Source organism: Barbus barbus (assembly GCF_936440315.1).
Source record: "Barbus barbus genome assembly, chromosome: 32".
NCBI lineage: Eukaryota > Metazoa > Chordata > Actinopteri > Cypriniformes > Cyprinidae > Barbus > Barbus barbus.
The window spans coordinates 23,952,006-23,970,381 of NC_136760.1; the positions used below are offsets into that span (position 1 = coordinate 23,952,006).

Consider the following 18,376-nt stretch of genomic DNA (forward strand, 5'->3'; position numbering starts at 1 on the left):
TGTCTGTCTGTCTGTCTGTCTGTCTGTCTGTCTATTCGTCTATCTGTCTGTCTGTCTGTCTATCTATAATTTCAATTATTGCTTAAAAAATATATATTAGAATTCTATTATTTATAGTATTTGAATTATATGATATTACTGACAAAACAGGACCAACAGTTTTGAATCGAAGGAAGAAAGCTGCAGTACACTTCCTGAGCAGCAGGTTTCGCTGCTGCCCCAGAGTCTGAGAGTCTGTGTCCACCTGAGAGAAGAATGGTGCTCACCCTCCCACAGGAGCCACAGACGGCCAGATGACCAGCGGCGGTGAATGACGCCTCTCAGTGCGCGCTGCACTACTGCTCTCATCTCTAGGGACATCACAAACACAACACACACACACTCACTGTTTACTGTGGGTGGAGAAACACACATCCTCAGACATGGACCTGACGGACTTCACGGGCGTTTAAGAGACGCGTTTGACCGTTCAGCGTGTTTTATAATCTGAGAGAGAGAGAGACGCGCAGGTGAATCATGACCGCGCGGCGTCTGCTGTGCTCTCTTCACGGGACGCGCGGGTTTTAGTGACAAATAGCCCTGAAAACGTCCCGCAAAACATTACGATGAAGGACACTGGAGAATCAAAGGACCAGCAGCTGACAGTAAGTCCACTGACTGATTATTTACCTGCACTTGTGTCTTGTAGAGTTTATAGACTGTGTTCAGCCAAATATGTGTTATTCATGCAGATTAGAGACTGTTTACATATTTGTTCGTGTGTATCATCAGATATATAGCTTATATTCTAACAACATCTTGTAGTTGCAGACTTTGTTTCAACCAATAATAATAATGTATAATATTATATAGAGTATATATATTTATATACATTATAGTGCACTAGAGTTACAGTGTGCATACAGTATTATGAGATATACTTAGCTTATGTTTTATCTGCATATCTTGTATGGGTTTTACAGACTGTTTGCAGTAAATAACTGTACATAACGTTTTTTATTTGTGTGGGTACTTCATATGTCATTGGACATGCTAAACTTAATTTTAAGCAGCATTTTGATCTTTCTGTTTATATTTATTATGAATGCAGTTCTTATGAGCTTATATTGAGAGACTATACAAAGTGTTTATATATTTAAAATGAATTTCTTACATTGCAGAACAATTTAAAATGATTCAGTGAGGCAAAAAGATGATTAAAAATTGTGAAAAACTTAACACATTAGGTATGATCAGTTATAGAATCTATGAAATCTAAATATGCATGCGTGTATACTTGATTTCTGCAATTACCGCATGCAAATATGAGTTTCAACTGTGTTTTGCCAATAATATTATATGCAAATATGTGATAGAACGACATGAGTTAATATAAATCAATGTATATAGAGAAACAAGTGGATTTTATTTACTTCTATAGTCACATTTCATTCCCTGACAGCTTGTCTATTTTAACCCCTGGACAGATTTCAGTCTGACAGTCTACACTTGTTATATTTAGATTCTCTGGGAGATTAATACCTGTTTTCTAGTGATCTTTTGCCCCCTTCTCAATAATTCACAGCGGCAGTTTAAGTTCCCTTTCTCTTCTTCCACTGTAATACATCATTACTGTGCTTTAGCTAATGTAAATGTGTGACAGTCATGTACCTTTTGTAGGCCAGTTTCTATATGATTATAAAATTAATAATGAAAAAAAGAAATTGCTCTGTAAATCTGTGGCCCATATTTAGGTGGAGACATTTGCAGTGACTTTATGCAAGTATTGGCTGTGAGCAACATATAAGAACTGGTTTTGCCGCATTCCATTAGCATATTAAAAAGATGGCATTTGTTGTTCTACAAGCAATAATAACCTTTAGCTATAATATTCATACTGCATAATTAACTACTTTGATGGGTCACAGTGCAGCGATGCAGCTCTGCAATCTGTGTTTATTTCTGCACAAGATTCTCCTGCAGACTAGAACAGAAATGCCCTTGAAATACAAATTAATGGGGGTATTATACTCTCATTTGATTAATGTAAACTGCTGCTATCTTTTATTTCCCAAGGATATTGCAGTCACTGTATTAATTTCACTACATTCGATACAAAATATCACTCTATACAATGATAAAATAATATATAAAATTAGAAAATATGTAATATAGTAACAAAAACATAATGATAATATAATTTTCTTTTCTGAAAAATGTCTATCTTGTTACTGTTGTTGTTGTTGTTTTTCTTTTAAATTAATGCCATTTGGTTTATTATTTGATTCAGTGGTATGCATGCTTTTAAAAAAAATGTTAGGGTTCAAATAGTTTTTGAAACCAGTGCATTACCTTTTTTTATTGTTTTGCAGGTGGCCCTGCGGATTCGGCCATTGAGTGATGCTGAACTGGAGGAAGGAGCTACTATTATAGCCCACAAAGTGGATGACCAGGTCAGAGCAAACAGATGTATCAGTTAATGTGTGTGTGTGTGTGTGTGTGTGTGTGGCATGGAGTCAGCACTACTTTTCAATGAAACATGTATGTGCATAACTGCCCCAAAAAGTCGACTGCGTAACAGGTATATATGTTTTCTAGGTCAAGCCGTCTCTTCTTGCACAAGTGGGTGGTTATTGGCCAGAATAAGATGCACAGCGCTCCAGATTTTATGATATTACTCAAAAGTCAGCTATGCGAGACTAATGACTGAAACTATGGAAGGCTGTTTCTGCCATAGAATAAAAAAAATTAAAAGGTAGTTGTCACTCACAATTCTGACTTCATTGCAATTCTTGAGTTTGTCTTGCAAATCAGATTTATTTTCTTTCTCACAATCTCAGAATTGTAAAATTGAGAAAAAAAGTCTGAATTCCGAGATGTTAACTTACAAGATATATAAGCACAAGTAATTTTTTTTTTTGTGACAGAAACAAAAAGTGAGAGATGTTAACTTAGAATTCAGAAAAAAAATCAGAATTGCAAGATATAAACTAAAAAGAGAGACAGAATTCTGAGTTTATATCTCACAATTTTAAGATGTTTATTTTTTTTAATTCTGTGACGAAAACAGTCTTCCATACTGATATTAATGCTTTGTGATTTTAAAAATCTAAAGTTTAGGCTACATTTTAAATATGTGCACATAACATGAGCTTAAATGGCTAGTACAGTGTCTATTTATCTCCATTACATAATTTTTAAAGTCTTGTTTTATAATCAGTTGGAAAATGATATGATAGCATTAACCACAGGTCTAGTTTAAGTGTCTCTAGACTCTCATTGGCTGTAATAACCAGGTGCTAACCAGGCCCTGTGTTAGTGAATGAGGCGAGTGCGGTCAGATATTCTCTCACAAAGACAATTAGCCAATGCTGTGAGACCTCAGCAGGCAATCATTATAATTATTTCCACCCATTTCACTCTGATCTTGGTTTGATTAATTCTTGTAATTATAACTGTATTTGCTGGCATGTGTCAGACAGGGTGACATTCATTTGATTTACAGTTATTACAGAACAATACTAAAGTGCTACTTCTGAAATTCAAATTATAGACTGTATTACTAGCAATACCAAGGTTTGATACATTTAAAATGAATAGCTGGATTGCATGAATGTATGTCGCTTTGCTTCTGGCAAAAGAATAAATGATAATACTTTTCACATTTAAATGGAGCAGAATTAGTAGATTTCAGTAGAATTTGGTTTTAAATAATTATAACAAAATTACTTTTTTTTCCCACGTTCTCCACTATCTTGAATCAGTTTTTCACTGTGATTGTTTAGAGGCACCAAGCCTGTTTCCACCACAGAATAAAAAAAATAATAAAAAATAAAAAATATAATTGTGATTTTTATTTATTTTTTTATTTTTCCTCCTCCCTCCCCTCACAATTTTTCTTGCAATTATGGGGTTCCCGTACATCTCACAATTCTGAATTTGAAATATGAATGATGTATGAGCTCATAATTGTGAGATAGAAATTTGTGGGGGGAAAAAAAAAAACGTGCGAGATGTAAATTTAGAATTCAGAGGAAATTGCGAAAACGAAGGTCAGAGTTTAGGCTATATCTCACAATTCTAAGTAAAATGTGACCTAGGTAAACATTTGCAGTTACCGTATTTATTTTTTTGTGGTGGAAACAGGCTTCCATGATCATGTGATTGTCTTCAAAACACATTTTGTTGTTATGTTTACCTACAGTGTAGCATATTATTAAGTTGTTGGTGTTAACTAGATGCTAACTTGAAACAGTCTTCCTCTGTGGTTCCTGGTTTTCAGTTAGATGCTGTATATTGTTGAATGGCTAATGTTGACTTCAGATTCATGGACGGTCAGCTGTGGTGGTCATGTTTACATTCGAGGACTTGGACATAACAATGCAAACTGGTTATACAAGGGTTGATGGGATTAGTAGCATGTACAGATGGTTTTGACGCTGTGTATTATGTTTGTGCAGTCATCCCCATGAATAGAGAAAGAGAACAAGACTGCCAGTACCAACATATAATGAGCTTGTGTAATTGTAGAAAAAAGATATAAACACATGCTCAAAAACATACACGCATGTTTGCTGGTGAACAACAAGACCAGTTCATGCTGGTCTAAGCTAGTAAGTAATTATCCAGATTCGCTGACAAACCAAACTAATCGCCTTTCTTATCTGTCTGTGCCCAACACGCCATATGGCAGCGCCATCTACGAGTAGACTAATAATTTTTTTTATTAGCTGTGTCTGTGGTGTTTTTTCCCCCGATGGCAGACACTCATAGAGGAGTAAACCTTAAGAGGATGAGCTCACCGACAGGGGCTTTGGGTGGCTTAGACAGAAGCCACCTGCTCTTCTGTACTTCCAAACACCTGACGTCTGTAGGATCATGCCAGGGTTGGTGCAGCACCAGCACACTAACTAATTTACCAAGACAAACACACCCAGATCTCATTGTTCTCCTTAAGGTAAGGTGCTTGTGATGATGCACGTGTGCTACCAGACATACACTGCAAAGCGATTGGCTCTCTCAAACATGCATATGCTGAGGAGGCTGAACTGTGCTGTCACCTCTCGTTACCAGTGTGTCATTATACATTGATGATACATATCAATGAGGCAACTCGGCACCTTGGCACCTCGCCGGCCTACAGCGACTTCTTTTCAGTAGTGTTTCACACAGGCAAAGTTTTTCTTAAAAGGTGGGTGCATGTTAATGTTAATCAAAGCATCCCTCCACTAAACCTCAGAATGCAGATAAACATTCACGACGGCCCGTGACAAGAGCCATAACTCTCTTATAATCGCATAAGCTCATTATTGAGCGATTAAAGCTTAATCTTCAGCTTCATTGTTCGACTACTTGTTATTGTTAAGATTGTTTTTGTGCAGTTAAGGTGGAGTGTCACCTATGATGAAATGACTTCATGAGCTGTCTTTTATAGAAGTTTTAATGTAAAATTGTAAAGTTACTTCCTCTCTTGATGATTTTGTAATAGATTCATTGTAAATTAATTGTTTAAATTAATCTGAAATCAATGGACATAAACACTAAATCCACATGTACTTTTTCTGCCACCATTTTTAGATGATTGAAAAATTGACGTAATTAAATGAATGTAAACTACTATACAAATAGCACACTAGTAATAGTAGTACAAATAGTTGTGTTATTAATCATTTAAAACATGCATGCATCAGTTCAAACTGTTCAGTTCAACTGGGATTTAACTGTTTTTTTTAAAGATATTAATACTTCTATTCCTCAGGGGTTCAATAATTTGATCAAAAGTGACAGTCAAGTCATTTATAGTCTAATATTTATAAAAATATATTTAAAAAAATGCTGCTTTTTAAAATTTTCATTCATTAAAGAATGTCATATTTTCCACGAAAATATTAAGCATCACTGTTTTATGTTTTAAACATTGATAATGGTATGAAATGGCTCTGGAGCACCAAATCAGCATATTAAAATAATTTCTGAAGGTTCATGTGACACTCAAAACTAAGTCATCACAGGAATATAAATATTTTTTTTAAAATATATATTTTTTATGTATTTGTGATTTAATAAATGCAGCCTTAGTAAGCATGAGACATTAAAAATGTTTTAATAAGTCTTTCTAAAATGTCACATTTAAATGAATGCATACTTGCCATTTCTTGTAATTAAGTGTGAAATTTACTGAATATTAAATATTACTGTCTATGTACAGCATTGATATATTGAATATAAATGATAAAAATAATTCTTCCTTGTGCCCATAAAATAAAAACCTGATCACATCCCTACTTTTCATCCCTTAAACCTCTCAGCATCTGTCATAATTCTGCTGTTCTGGACAGTCAGTCATGTAAAAGGTATTGTGCATAACCGAAAGAGACTGGCAGCAGGAAGTGTAGCAGGAAGTCAGAAAATCCCTGTGGCCGTAATTACACACTCAGTATGCTCCTGACAACATATTGGCAGTGAATGAGATTTGAATGTGGCGAGGGATGTGTCTCCTGTTGCTTTTAAAGGCTGTTAACGGTTCAGATCACTAGCGTGTCTGTTTCCCCCCTCTCTCCCACAAACAGTGGGCTGTGACCTGTTGCCATGAGAACCCACAGACAAGGTCCGGGGCGGGCCATTGTTCGTTTTTCTTTTCTCACCTCCTTCACAAAACAACATAAGCGCTGATGAACAAGGATGTAAGGTCTTCTAACAAAAACAGCAGTTATCCAACTTACTTTGGATTATTATTTAAAAAGGTTAATGCACATTATCCATTGACTCTTCAAAAATTGCATTCATAGTACAGTGTTTACCCATGATGCATCTCTTTTAGGTTAGCACAGGTGGTTAGGACACCGCTCCTTCTACAAAGAAAGGAAAGACGTGAAAGGAAGAATAGACCTCAGAGTTTCCCTTTAAAGACCTTGGCGGGTAAACAAAGCCCCGCATTCATCCGAGCTCGGGTCGTACCTGATAACGTGGCAAATTCCCTCCATTGTGCACAACAAAGCCACCGCTTTGGCCCTTCTGTATTCAGTTTCTGCCATCTTTCTCCTCCTCATGTCTCCGGGAGGACATTCATATTGCTCTCACCTCGAGTCCAATAATGGAGAGAGCGAATTAGCAGAATGAGCCTCCCTCATGGCGTCGCTTCTTGCCACCTCACCGCTCCACACGGATCAAAGATATTCATCTCCGGTATAATTATGGTTATGGGCTTTCAAAGCGCTCGCCGCTCCCTGGGTCCTTTCTCTTAGTGTTCTCAAGGTTTGCACTCGACAGCCCGGCTGTTGTTTTCTAGGCTTATTTTGGAGGGAGGATAATAAGTTTAGGGCCAGCGAGGGCTAAGGGAAGCGTCTCACAAAGTAGTGTTTGGTGTCTTTTACAGGCGTTCTGTTTGAATAGGCTCAGAGCTGGGCCGAGAAATAGTTCCCCAAACAAAACCAGCCTTCAACAGACAAGATTTAGGCGCAGCGCTGCTGGGGAAAATGCCAACTGTTAGACTCCGCTCTTTTACAGGTTGACTCTGCATTTGTGTTTTATGGTGTACGCACCCTGGCCTGCTCTGTAAATGTCCATCACTGGAATACAGTGCCATTGGCCATATACAGGGGGCCATTACTGCCCATATAGTAGTTTTCCACTTTTTATTAAGATTCTTATCTTTATACATTACAAAGTCTTTTTATAATGTTCTTCATTTAAACAATAAGAATGACAAGTTGATTTAAAAAGTTTTATAATGTCAAAGTTTTATAATTTTCAGACCAAACAAACTCATGAAATCGTTTGACAAACACAGTTTCTCACTGCATAATGAAGATTTGGTGCTTGCTAATGCTAGTCAGAGGCAGGTGATTAGGCATTAATGGGAGGGACGTCCTCATTCTAGTGAGTATGAGCCTTATAGCTAATAAACATTGACTAAAAGACAGAAACCCCAATGTTTAATTCATGGGGTTGGGTTGTTATAGGAATAATTTAATGGTTCAAAATGTGTAATAGGTCATGGCAACATAGGTTTTTAAATTAAATAATTGAACCAAACGTACGTTATATGATGTTCAACTCAATTTTTAGATCTGTCTAATACAATTTAGGCTGAAATGACTTGAATGAAAAGAGCCAGGTTGATTATACTAAAAATTTAACGCAGCAATTGAACTTGCTTATTTCTTGCTTTCAGGTGAACCGTAAAAACCATGAACCAAATTAGCCAAGTTGTTGGCCTATTAGAAGTGTTGACACTCTAAAGTGTGTTTAAAAAGATGCCAGTGTTTACAGTGCGAGCTGAGAAGTTAAATGGATGTGTAATGCCGCACTAATAGACTGTCTGACCTTAAAAAAGCTCTTCCTGGCGACATGTGGGGTTTCTTTAAGTGGTTTAGCAAATGCTTCTTTACTCATGTATACAGACCCATCTTATTCTATACTTACCGTCTGATTTCCCTCTCTCTTTCTCCTTCCCTCCCCTCTTAATCAGGTGAGGTGGGCTCTGTTGATAAGTCTTGAGCTTTAAAAGGATTGCAGTGTGCTGAAGGGTTCTCTAGCAGCATGTGAGACTTGCTCACTGCCTCTATGCATTGGGCTGAAATGAATGTAGAGCTCACTGATTCATACTGATACATGAAGATGGTGTTTAACCTCAGGCATTAGGCTAAAATGTATTGAACACAAAATTAACTGGCAAATAAAAGTTTACCTTACAACACGATTGCGCACCATTCAGAACTGAATTGAGAGTGCCTTTTAAATTAAATAACAGAATTTTGACAGATTTGTATAGACAATTGAACTGATAATTGGATTTTCAGTTGATTATATAATACGTTATCTTGTGTTGAATTGCAATTCAGTAAATTCCCTCTTTCTGTTTTTCTAATTCAAATTCAGCTTCCTCAGAGTATGGCCAATTCAGTTCAAATTCACTTACAAACTCGTACTATAACCTTTCAAGATAGATACAGCAGGGGTAGGTATTACGTGTTTCATCAGTGAAGATATGAAACATCTGCATCCTGTTCTGACCGTAAATGTTCTATTCCGCTGGCCTGTGTCCAGTTCTCCTGCTTTAGGGCGGCCAGTGAAATGTAGCTGGATCTGTCTTATCCCTTGTGGCACTCAATACCTGTTACACAAGCTATGGTCTGGCAAAGCTTCAACTTCAACCCTACCTGGGCTCTCGTTCTCTGCACTGGCAATACCAGACACAGAGAGAGACTGTGAGCAGACCAGATACATGAAGTTAGTTTAGTTAGAAGTATGACAAACAGAACAACTGGGAAATCAAGAGAAAAGTAATAAAAAAATGGAAGGAACAGAGGGGGCACGAGTCGTTGGTCTTGTAATACACTAGAGATCCTAAAATCCCAGGCCCAAGACAGTGGAACCGCATAAACATGACCTCATACAACTTTATTATCAACAATTTTTAATCAGTGACCCATGTGTATCATGTAGTTGGACTTAAGCGGCCTGTAAGTTGCAGAGTATCGCATTTTATTTATATCCTCCTGAGACCCAGCTATGGAGTTTTTGCCTCTGTAGTATTCTGTTTCAGTGAATTTCTCTGAGACCTCACATGTCACAGTTGTAAGTCTGGATGTCCTGTACAGAGCACATTCAGGGCTTTATAGAGATACTAAATGATTGGACGTTTCACTACGACCACACCCTCTCCTAGCTCTTTAAAGATGGCTACGTTTAATTTATTGAAAATTTTTACATCCTTATGGAAATGTGATTATATTTTGTAATTGTCATTTAAATCTGAATAATTTTCAAATTGTTTGTCATAAAGCAACATCTCAGGAAAATGTTATGGGTTTTCAAATTCAAATATGAATTCCTGTTATGAAACAGGACATCATTTCATACATGTCCACTGTAGAGGACACCAGGACTAAAAGCATGTTTATTATACATTTTGGGAGACATAAAAATTGAATAGGAATATTAATTATATATCTATTTTGTTATGAAATATTAGATATTATTATGAAAATCTGGCCAATATTACTCCCATTATGACAATTCTTTTTTCAACATGCTGTCCCAACAGCAACCCATTAATATGCAAATTAGATACAGTATAGATACACTGTGTTTAATGGGAAAACCAGTTTATGGACATTTTTACACACGTATTGCATAAAACAAAATGGTATATCAAATCATTTTGTTATATATTTTATAACATAGTTGAGAATAATCCTTAAACAAAGTTTAGTATAAAAAAATCCTGGAACCTAAAAATGTATTGGTGATTTAAAAACAAATCCCACTTTTTTTGCCTTTTTGATGTCTATTCATGCCATTTTATTTTTAGAAAAACTTAGGACATAGAAAATAATATGAATAAAATATAATTTTTCAAAAATGTTAATTTTCTATTTTTTTCTAATGATCTAAACAATGTAATGACATGAAAAAATATTAAATTCACAAATCTTTTTTGGGGGGTCTCAGGAGGATATACTGTTATAGATAGATAGATAGATAGATAGATAGATAGATAGAGGAACTCAGTTTAAGAGGGACACGAGGAGCTCTCAGGTTGCATTGAGCTTCTCCATTCTCAGAAGAGCACTCAGCAGTATTAGTCACTGCTATCTGAGGTAATAAAGCTGTTTTAAAGCTCTTTGTGGTCTTGGAGGGCTTATTATGGGCTGTTATTTGGTATTATTTTGTGCTGCACTGCACCTTCCTGCTGTCCTGCATGCTCATTCATAATGAGGCTCACGTTTGTCTCGTGTTTTTGCACTTGTTAGCCAAAATGAGCGTGAGGCAGATTGCTTTTTCTTATACTTTGGATCCCATTGGGAGGAAGCATGTTGTTTAATGAAAGGTAGGTGTGTGCGTGAGGCTCGGGTCGGAGCATGTGAGTGATCGTCAAGGTCGGGTATCCTGTTTGGGGAGGAGGTTATACTTTGGTGTCCTTTTGCTCGGAAAAGATAATGCTCAGCAGTGAGACTTGTGAAGAGTTGCTGCCAGCGTCATGTCATTTGTCATATTATTCTGGATAAGTTTCTCACAAGAACAGTCGTGTAAGGTCATACTGACCCAAGCAGACAGGACAAAACACTGGTGATGGAGCCATTTTGTACCTGCTCAGCCAAATACAATAACTCATCACGTTCCAGATTATATGTGATCGGACTCCAGAGAAACCGCAGCTGGACCCTTTCAGCTCAGTGTGAAGCCCCACTGAAGGTTTCTTTTTGTTTTGACTTCAAACAACTATGGAGTGCGTTTCTTTTCTATGTGAAATATTTAATCTACAAGTAGTTTTCTGTTTGCTAATGAATTGCCATTTAAACAATTGCTATTGATGTTTTTACCTCCGGTTTAATCTCTGCTTGAATGCCATTTAGGCACATAATAATAATAATAATAATAATAAATCTTATACTCTTTATTAAATATCAATCAATCTAACTTTTTTCTTAAAGATTTTTTAAAACTTTGGTTTCTAAACTTACATTTACATTAAAGCATATAACAAACACTTTTAATCGCAGCAACTTGCATTACATTCAAGGTACATTTAAAAAAAAAAAATGTTTTATCAGTTCTTGCTTTTACTGGGAATTAAACCCTCTACTGCTTTCTCTTATGCCTCTCTGCGTCATATTTACAAATGTCTCAGTAATTAGTGTGGTTTTGTAGTAATTATCCTTATTTTACTCATTTTGTAGTTTTATCTAATGTCTGACAGGCTCCAAAGTTTGAATTCCTTAACTGCCACTTGTTCAGTGTTATGTGGAAATATTGTCCCTTTGGTGTTAGTACAGCCTGTTGTTTTTGTCTTTTACTGCGCTCTGTACAAAAGTTTGTTGACAATACACTTAAACTGTCTAGACCTCAGGGTGCAAATCTCTGTGATGTGGTCTCAGCCATCGGTCATGTCCCACTTTGTTGTGCAATGCTGACCTCCATGTCTTGACCTGAAAGTGGCCTCTGACCTCATTCTGCGCAGGGTGGATGCCGATCATCCCAGCTGTGAAGCTGTATAAATGCCAAGGTAATCTCAGGAAAATAAGATACAGTAATACAGGACGCCACTTGTACGTGCGTGTCCGGTTGTGTTTAACCTCCTTTCATTGTATTAACTTTAAAGCCCATCAGTGAGAATGGAGATCGGCTTGAAGGCTCTAAAAATATTGGGCTGTTATCCCTCTGGTACCAAAAAGGATTTATTGTTTGTCAGAGGCCATTAAGTTTAGGAAGTTTTTACCTCCGGTTTAATCTCTGCTCGAATTGTATCGGTGACTCCCCTGCTCATTCCCAGGCATGTCAGGGCCTGTTTATTCGGTGATGTTTTTCCGCCTTGACCTGATGGATTGGTGTGTAACTTAAATGTTGACGCACAAGTAGAGCAAGAACTTCTTCAGTGCATGTTCTTGATTTTTGAGTCAGTGCTGATGATATTGAGACGGTATTGAGATTAGAAGAGTGTTATGGACTCCATCTTTATAGTGTTTTGACCAAGTTGCCAGGAAACCGTACTCAGGCCAAGGACAATGCAAATGCAACCACACTGCCAAAGCCAAGACTAACATAAAACCAAGACTCCATTTCAGCCCCTTTGCATTTTGATAAATAGTCCAATATTACACAGTTGCCTTGTGTTTTACTGGAACAGCCACTGTTATTGCCGTTGTCTTAACATCGGCTTGCTTTAGACACAATTATGACTGTCAAATTATTATTGTCATTTTATACACTGAATCTTAGTTTGAAGTACATACTATATGTATGCAAGATTGTAGTATAAATACTAACCCATGCTTACTGAAAAACGTGCATGTTGCACATAGCTTCTTTTCATATTTTCACAACTCTTTCAAAGTGCAATTTCCAGTGAGTGGCACTTGTTTGTTGTTCGTATCTCAGTGTATCAGAAATGAAATGTCTGTTAAGTGGTGTTAAAAAGTTAATGCTCTATCGCGTTTGACAAATGATCAAAATGCATTTCACGAAGCAAGCTTGCCACTGTATCTTGCTTCTACAAGTAGGCCTATTTGAGTTACTTTATAGTAGCATGTGGTTTACGGGATTTGTGAAAGTATATTCAAGTGCAGTGCTGTACCTGGTGAGCTACCGAGCAAGTTTACTACATCAGAAAAGCCATACGGAGCTGATTACATGATTCAAACATCAAAATGTATTAGTTTACAAATCATGGCACTATGGTATTTGAGGTCATGATGCCCGCAATTTATATACAGTATGATTACCCGATACAATTGCGAGAGAAAGTTGTTTTTTTTTTTTTTTTTTTTTTTTATCTTCCCCTTAGTGGTTGCGTAGTATACTTAATTTCCTTTCAGGGAATTGGGATGTGGCGGATTGCGGAAGAGGGGGTGAGGGGAGGATCACGATGTCGGCTCAACATCATGATGTCTGTCAGCCACCAGCGATGGACGATGGCATCGTCTATCAGCCCAACCCTAGTACCAGTATAGCACTTGAGCTGTCCAGCTTAGTTTTCCACCATATTTTTCCACCATTGCAGTACACTATTCAGATATTATTCAGTACTGTTTCTTGAAAATTAAGTATTTGGACACCCAACCCAACGTATTTGACCTACTGCTTTTTTCCATACTGTGTTGCAGAACTTCAGTGTTGCAGAAGTATGTTTACAGCCGGCTAGCTTAGCCTTGCATAGCCCAGCACAGAGTGGCATACAGACGGGTGATGTTAAAAAAGTAAAGGAACAAGCATCGCCAAGTAGCTTGTATCAGGTTGGCAGCACTAGAACAGAGGAGGCACTCAAGGCCCTTGTAAGAGGAGACACTATTGTTGGGGTACCGTGTCAGAGAAGGAAAGAAGGGATTATGAAATGAAAGAGTGGAATGAAGGGGGTGGTAGGCCCATCAGATAGCTTTCACCTTCTCAAAGCACAGCTCTTGGCTTTGAAAGGGCCACTCAAAGGTCACAGCCTTTTCAAGACTCAGAGCTGCACGGTTTGTGTTTGGACCTATTGTTTGGCTCTGCCTTGTACGTCAGGCCTGCAGATGTCACATATGCAGAGTGGACAGCTCTGTGGATCGCTTGCCCTATCTCCATAGCACAAACCTCATGTTCAGACAGGTGTCATGGATGCCTGCCTTGTTACACAGGAGTTTCTTGATGAAGGTTAAAGAGATAACTATTGATTCTGCTTCTGTGGGACAACAAAAAGGTTCATGTCAACTATGGAAAGGTCAACCATACCTTCATTCATCACACTGATAACTTTTTATTTTATGTTATTTTATTTAAATAATTTGTTTATTTTATTTTATTGTTATTTAAGAAATGTTCATTTGTCTTGTGTAATTTTCATATCTCCAGAAAGTAGATTTCCCTCCACCTTTGACTTATTGGCGAGGACAGTGATGTGTCATATGTTGAAGTGTGAAACTGATCTGCCTAATATAATGTGGCATCACACCTGCAGCTGCTGTGACCAAACTCATTAAGGGTCATTAAAGGTGTGAAGGAAATTTGACACGTTTGTCTATATGTGTGTGTGTGTGTTAAATGCCACGTGAAGATCCTAAAGATCCTAGCAGGATCTTCTTATTGAAGGAATGATTCTTATTTTAAGCCCGAGACACACTGCACGATTTTCAGCTGTCCCAGACGAAAGATTGGCATCGTGAAACAATCGTGGCGAATCAGAAATCGATGCCAATCTTTCGTCTGGGACAGCCGATTATTATGCAGTGTCTCGGGCTTTAGTCCTAAAAGTGAGAATTCTGTTATTTGTTGTTTTTTTCAAACTCATTTGACTTTATTCTGTGGAACACGAACCGAGAAATATTTAACAATGTCAAGTCGGTGTCTTCTTTTTTAGTACTATAATTGTCCAACTTGTGTGCTATATTCAAGAGTCTTCTGAAGTCATATGATAGTTTATGTAAGGAACAGATTTAAATTGAACAGATTTAAGTTTGTGGTTAGTAAGATTTTTTTTTTTTAAAGAAATTAATTAATACTTTTATTGAGCAAGAATGCATTAAATTAATCAAAAGTGACCGCAAAATACATTTATAATGTTGTGAAACATTTCTATTTCAAATAAATGCTGTTCTTTTGAGCTTTCTAATCATCAAAGAATTCTGAAAAATAATGTATCGCATTTTCCACAAAAATATCAAGCAGTACAATGGTTTTTAACTTGTATAATGATAAAAATGTTTTAAAATGTGAATTTGTTTTTGTGATTCAGCAATAAATAATAGTATATTAATAGTATATAATGGTAATTTAAATGTTTGTATGATCTATTCATCTCAAGGTTTTAATAGAGATTGAATGGGACGAGACAGAAGATGCACTTTGTGCATCTTTGTGTTTAGTAACAAATGCATCTCTTCTGCTCTTCTCTTCCCTCCTTTCTGCTCTTCTTGCTATGATTAAGTGTCTATTTTTTCCTCTAACCCTAACCATTGGAGCAGAATAGCCATCAATGATATATTGCTTGCAGTGTGTGTGTGACAGTGTTACAGGGAGTTACAACCCTTCCTGTGTGTGTGTGTGTGTGTGTGTCTTCCCCCAGTGAAGCCCCTCTAGAGCTACAGCTGCCCCCTCTCATCACCATTCTCCATCAGACTAATAGCAACAGGTGTCTGAGTCGGTCCACACCCGCTTCTCTGTAACCATGACAACTAGCATGTCACACAATTAAGGGAGGGGACATAGTATCTGGAAGAGATGCACACATAGATGTCAGCGCAAACACACCTGCATTCATGCATACTTTATCCTCAGCTTGCACACACACATGCATCTCCATGGATTCACAAGCGAACAATAACCTCCACATGATGGCGAGACACATAAAGATAAACATCTGTCCACTGATCTTCAGCATCTCAGATGGCTGACATCTCATCTTAAAGCCTGACTCACTTGCCATATGTGACTCAAAGGTCATTTTTCACCAATTTTTGTCTGCTCTTTGCCCATATGGGTGGTGATGGCGCAGTGGATAAGACACATGCCTTTGGTGTGAGAGACCCGGGTTCGAATCCACGGTGAGACACCAATGTGTCCCTGAGCAAGACACTTAACCCCTAGTTGCTCCAGAGGCGTGCGACCTCTGACATATATAGCAATTGTAAGTCGCTTTGGATAAAAGCGTCAGCTAAATTAATAAATGTAAATGTAAATATAGTGGCCCACAATATATTCAAAAATATTAACATATATTATACATGTATGTATAAATATATACATTATACAGTATACATACATTATAAAAGAATATACATTTTCTAGAATTTTATATATAGTATGTTCAAACAATTCAATAGTTCGCACAATAAAACAAAATAAAAATAAATTCCTAGGTCCCAAATAAATGTAATGTATAGATATTTTTTAATCCTAGACATCTTTATCAACAAATCAGCAATTTTAGCTTTGTGTGCAGTGTGAACAATTAAATGATCCTTGGATTCTACGCACGTCTGCTTTCACTGTCATTTCCACATCATAGGAATAATGTTTTCATTTCTCGTGTGCATGTTTCAGTAGTGCCAGGCTGGTGGTTTCATATCCCTTGAGCTGCTCGTGGCAGGCTGACTTCAGTGGATTTGCTGCTAAGGGTTTTATTTCCCAGGGTAGCATCGTATGGCCCATGTTACATCACAGCTTTATCAGTGACTCATAGGTGATGCCTTAGAGAACCAAACTCTCTTATGATAAAGCATGGCTGAGTTTACACACATCACAATGCCTGGATCAGTAATATGAACAGATCGTATCACTCTGTTTGCCTCTGTCAAGTTGTTGCATAATTGTGGGTCAATCTGACACCTCCTCATATCTGTGTCCTCATCACTGGCTTCATGTAACCGCTCAGTATCTCATCTCTCTCTTTCATTTTCATGCCTTGTTTTTCTCTCTTCCTCTGTTTACCTGATGGATAGAGTAAAGTTTTATTCATTAAGTCGTGACGTATTGTCAAGTATGGTGACCCATACTCGAAATTGGTGCTCTGCGTTTAACCCATCCAAGTGCACACACACAGCAGTGAGTAGTGAACAAATGCACACACACACACACACACCGTGAACACACACCCGGAGCAGTGGGCAGCCATGCTGCAGCACCCGGGGAGCAATTGGGGGTTCGGTGCCTTGCTCAAGGGCACCTCAGTCGTGGTATTGAGGGTGGAGAGAGCGCTGGACATTCCCTCCCCCCACCTACAATCCCTGCCGGCCGGGGACTCGAACCCGCAACCTTTCGATTACAAGTCCGACTCTCTAACCATTAGGCCACGACTTCCCCCATTAAGAGGCTCAATCTGTTCTCTCTAGGGTGTATCCTGCTCAGTCTAAACTGAGTCAAAAACATTTCAAGTCGTGTGGTTGTGCATGTGTGCAGATCAGCACCAAAACTCGGCTCTGCTTTTTTTTTTTTTTTTTTTTTGCAAGGAAAAAATGCAATTTTGCCTCAACAAATGATGTGAGTTTGGGGTGAAAGTATCTGTTTGTGGGAATAATGAAAGGTGAGAAGAGTCATTGGGAAATAATGGCACACAAATTACACACTGTGCTTTACAATGACAGAAATCCGCTGCATTTTGTAGCATTTTAACAACTTGGTCTCATGGCATAAAAGTACCTGGGGGCACTGTTTAGCGAGACCGCACTGTTTTACGTACCTTACTGCACGTTTCGCCTCAGTTTCAAAGAGAAATGTCCACTGAGTGGCGCTAAAACACGGGTTCAATACGTAAACCCTGTTACGTTTTTATTACGTTGATATAGGTAAGTATTGCTGTGTTTTTATTACGTTGCTTCAGGTACGTATTGCAGCGGTTCAGAATTCAAATATCCGGGGGCCGTTGCTAAAAATGAATGCTCTATCGTGTTGGAAATATGCCCTACACCAAACCCAACCCTAAACCTACCCGACAGTGTTAACAAATGCAAAACTGATATAAAAACGCATTTGCTGATGCAACCGTGCTATTTGAACTTCCTTATATGCAGATTTGAACTGTTTTGTCGAACCGTAGTTACACGGGATTCGAACCGGAGCTCCTCACCTCTCAAGTACGTACTCCGTACCTCTCAAACCTACCGTCTATGAAAACCCATAGATATGAAGCTGGATATGTCTGATGCTAATGTTCCAAAGCATCAGTTTTCAAATCTCCCAGCATATTAATATTGTTTTGAAGTCATAACATGATATTCTTCAAGTAATTGTGGGAAAATTACACTTTATTAATCGAAACTCTAAATTTGTGTGAAAAGGAATAAAATTCGTCTGAGTTTTACTGCCTCTAGTGTTCATTTCTTTTGGAAACTGTAGTGATATGTACTTATTGGTATGTATTTCGCGTCTCGCTAAAACGTGTCCCCATGTACGTTTATGCCATGAGACCAGATAGCATTTTAAATAT

At 37.7% G+C, this 18,376-nt stretch overlaps 1 protein-coding gene across 1 annotated transcript in view; it reads left to right on the forward strand.

Annotated features, from left to right (window-relative positions):
- Positions 1 to 281: 281 nt before the first annotated feature.
- The window catches only part of LOC306852037 (kinesin-like protein KIF19), a 40,604-nt gene continuing 22,509 nt past the window's right edge, over positions 282 to 18,376 (forward strand). Inside the window, exons 1-2 of the mRNA XM_079388630.1 lie at positions 282 to 644; positions 2,352 to 2,432. Of these exons, the coding sequence (XP_079244756.1) occupies positions 606 to 644; positions 2,352 to 2,432 (120 nt within the window). The 5' untranslated portion in view covers positions 282 to 605. The remainder of the gene's footprint in view (positions 645 to 2,351; positions 2,433 to 18,376) is intronic.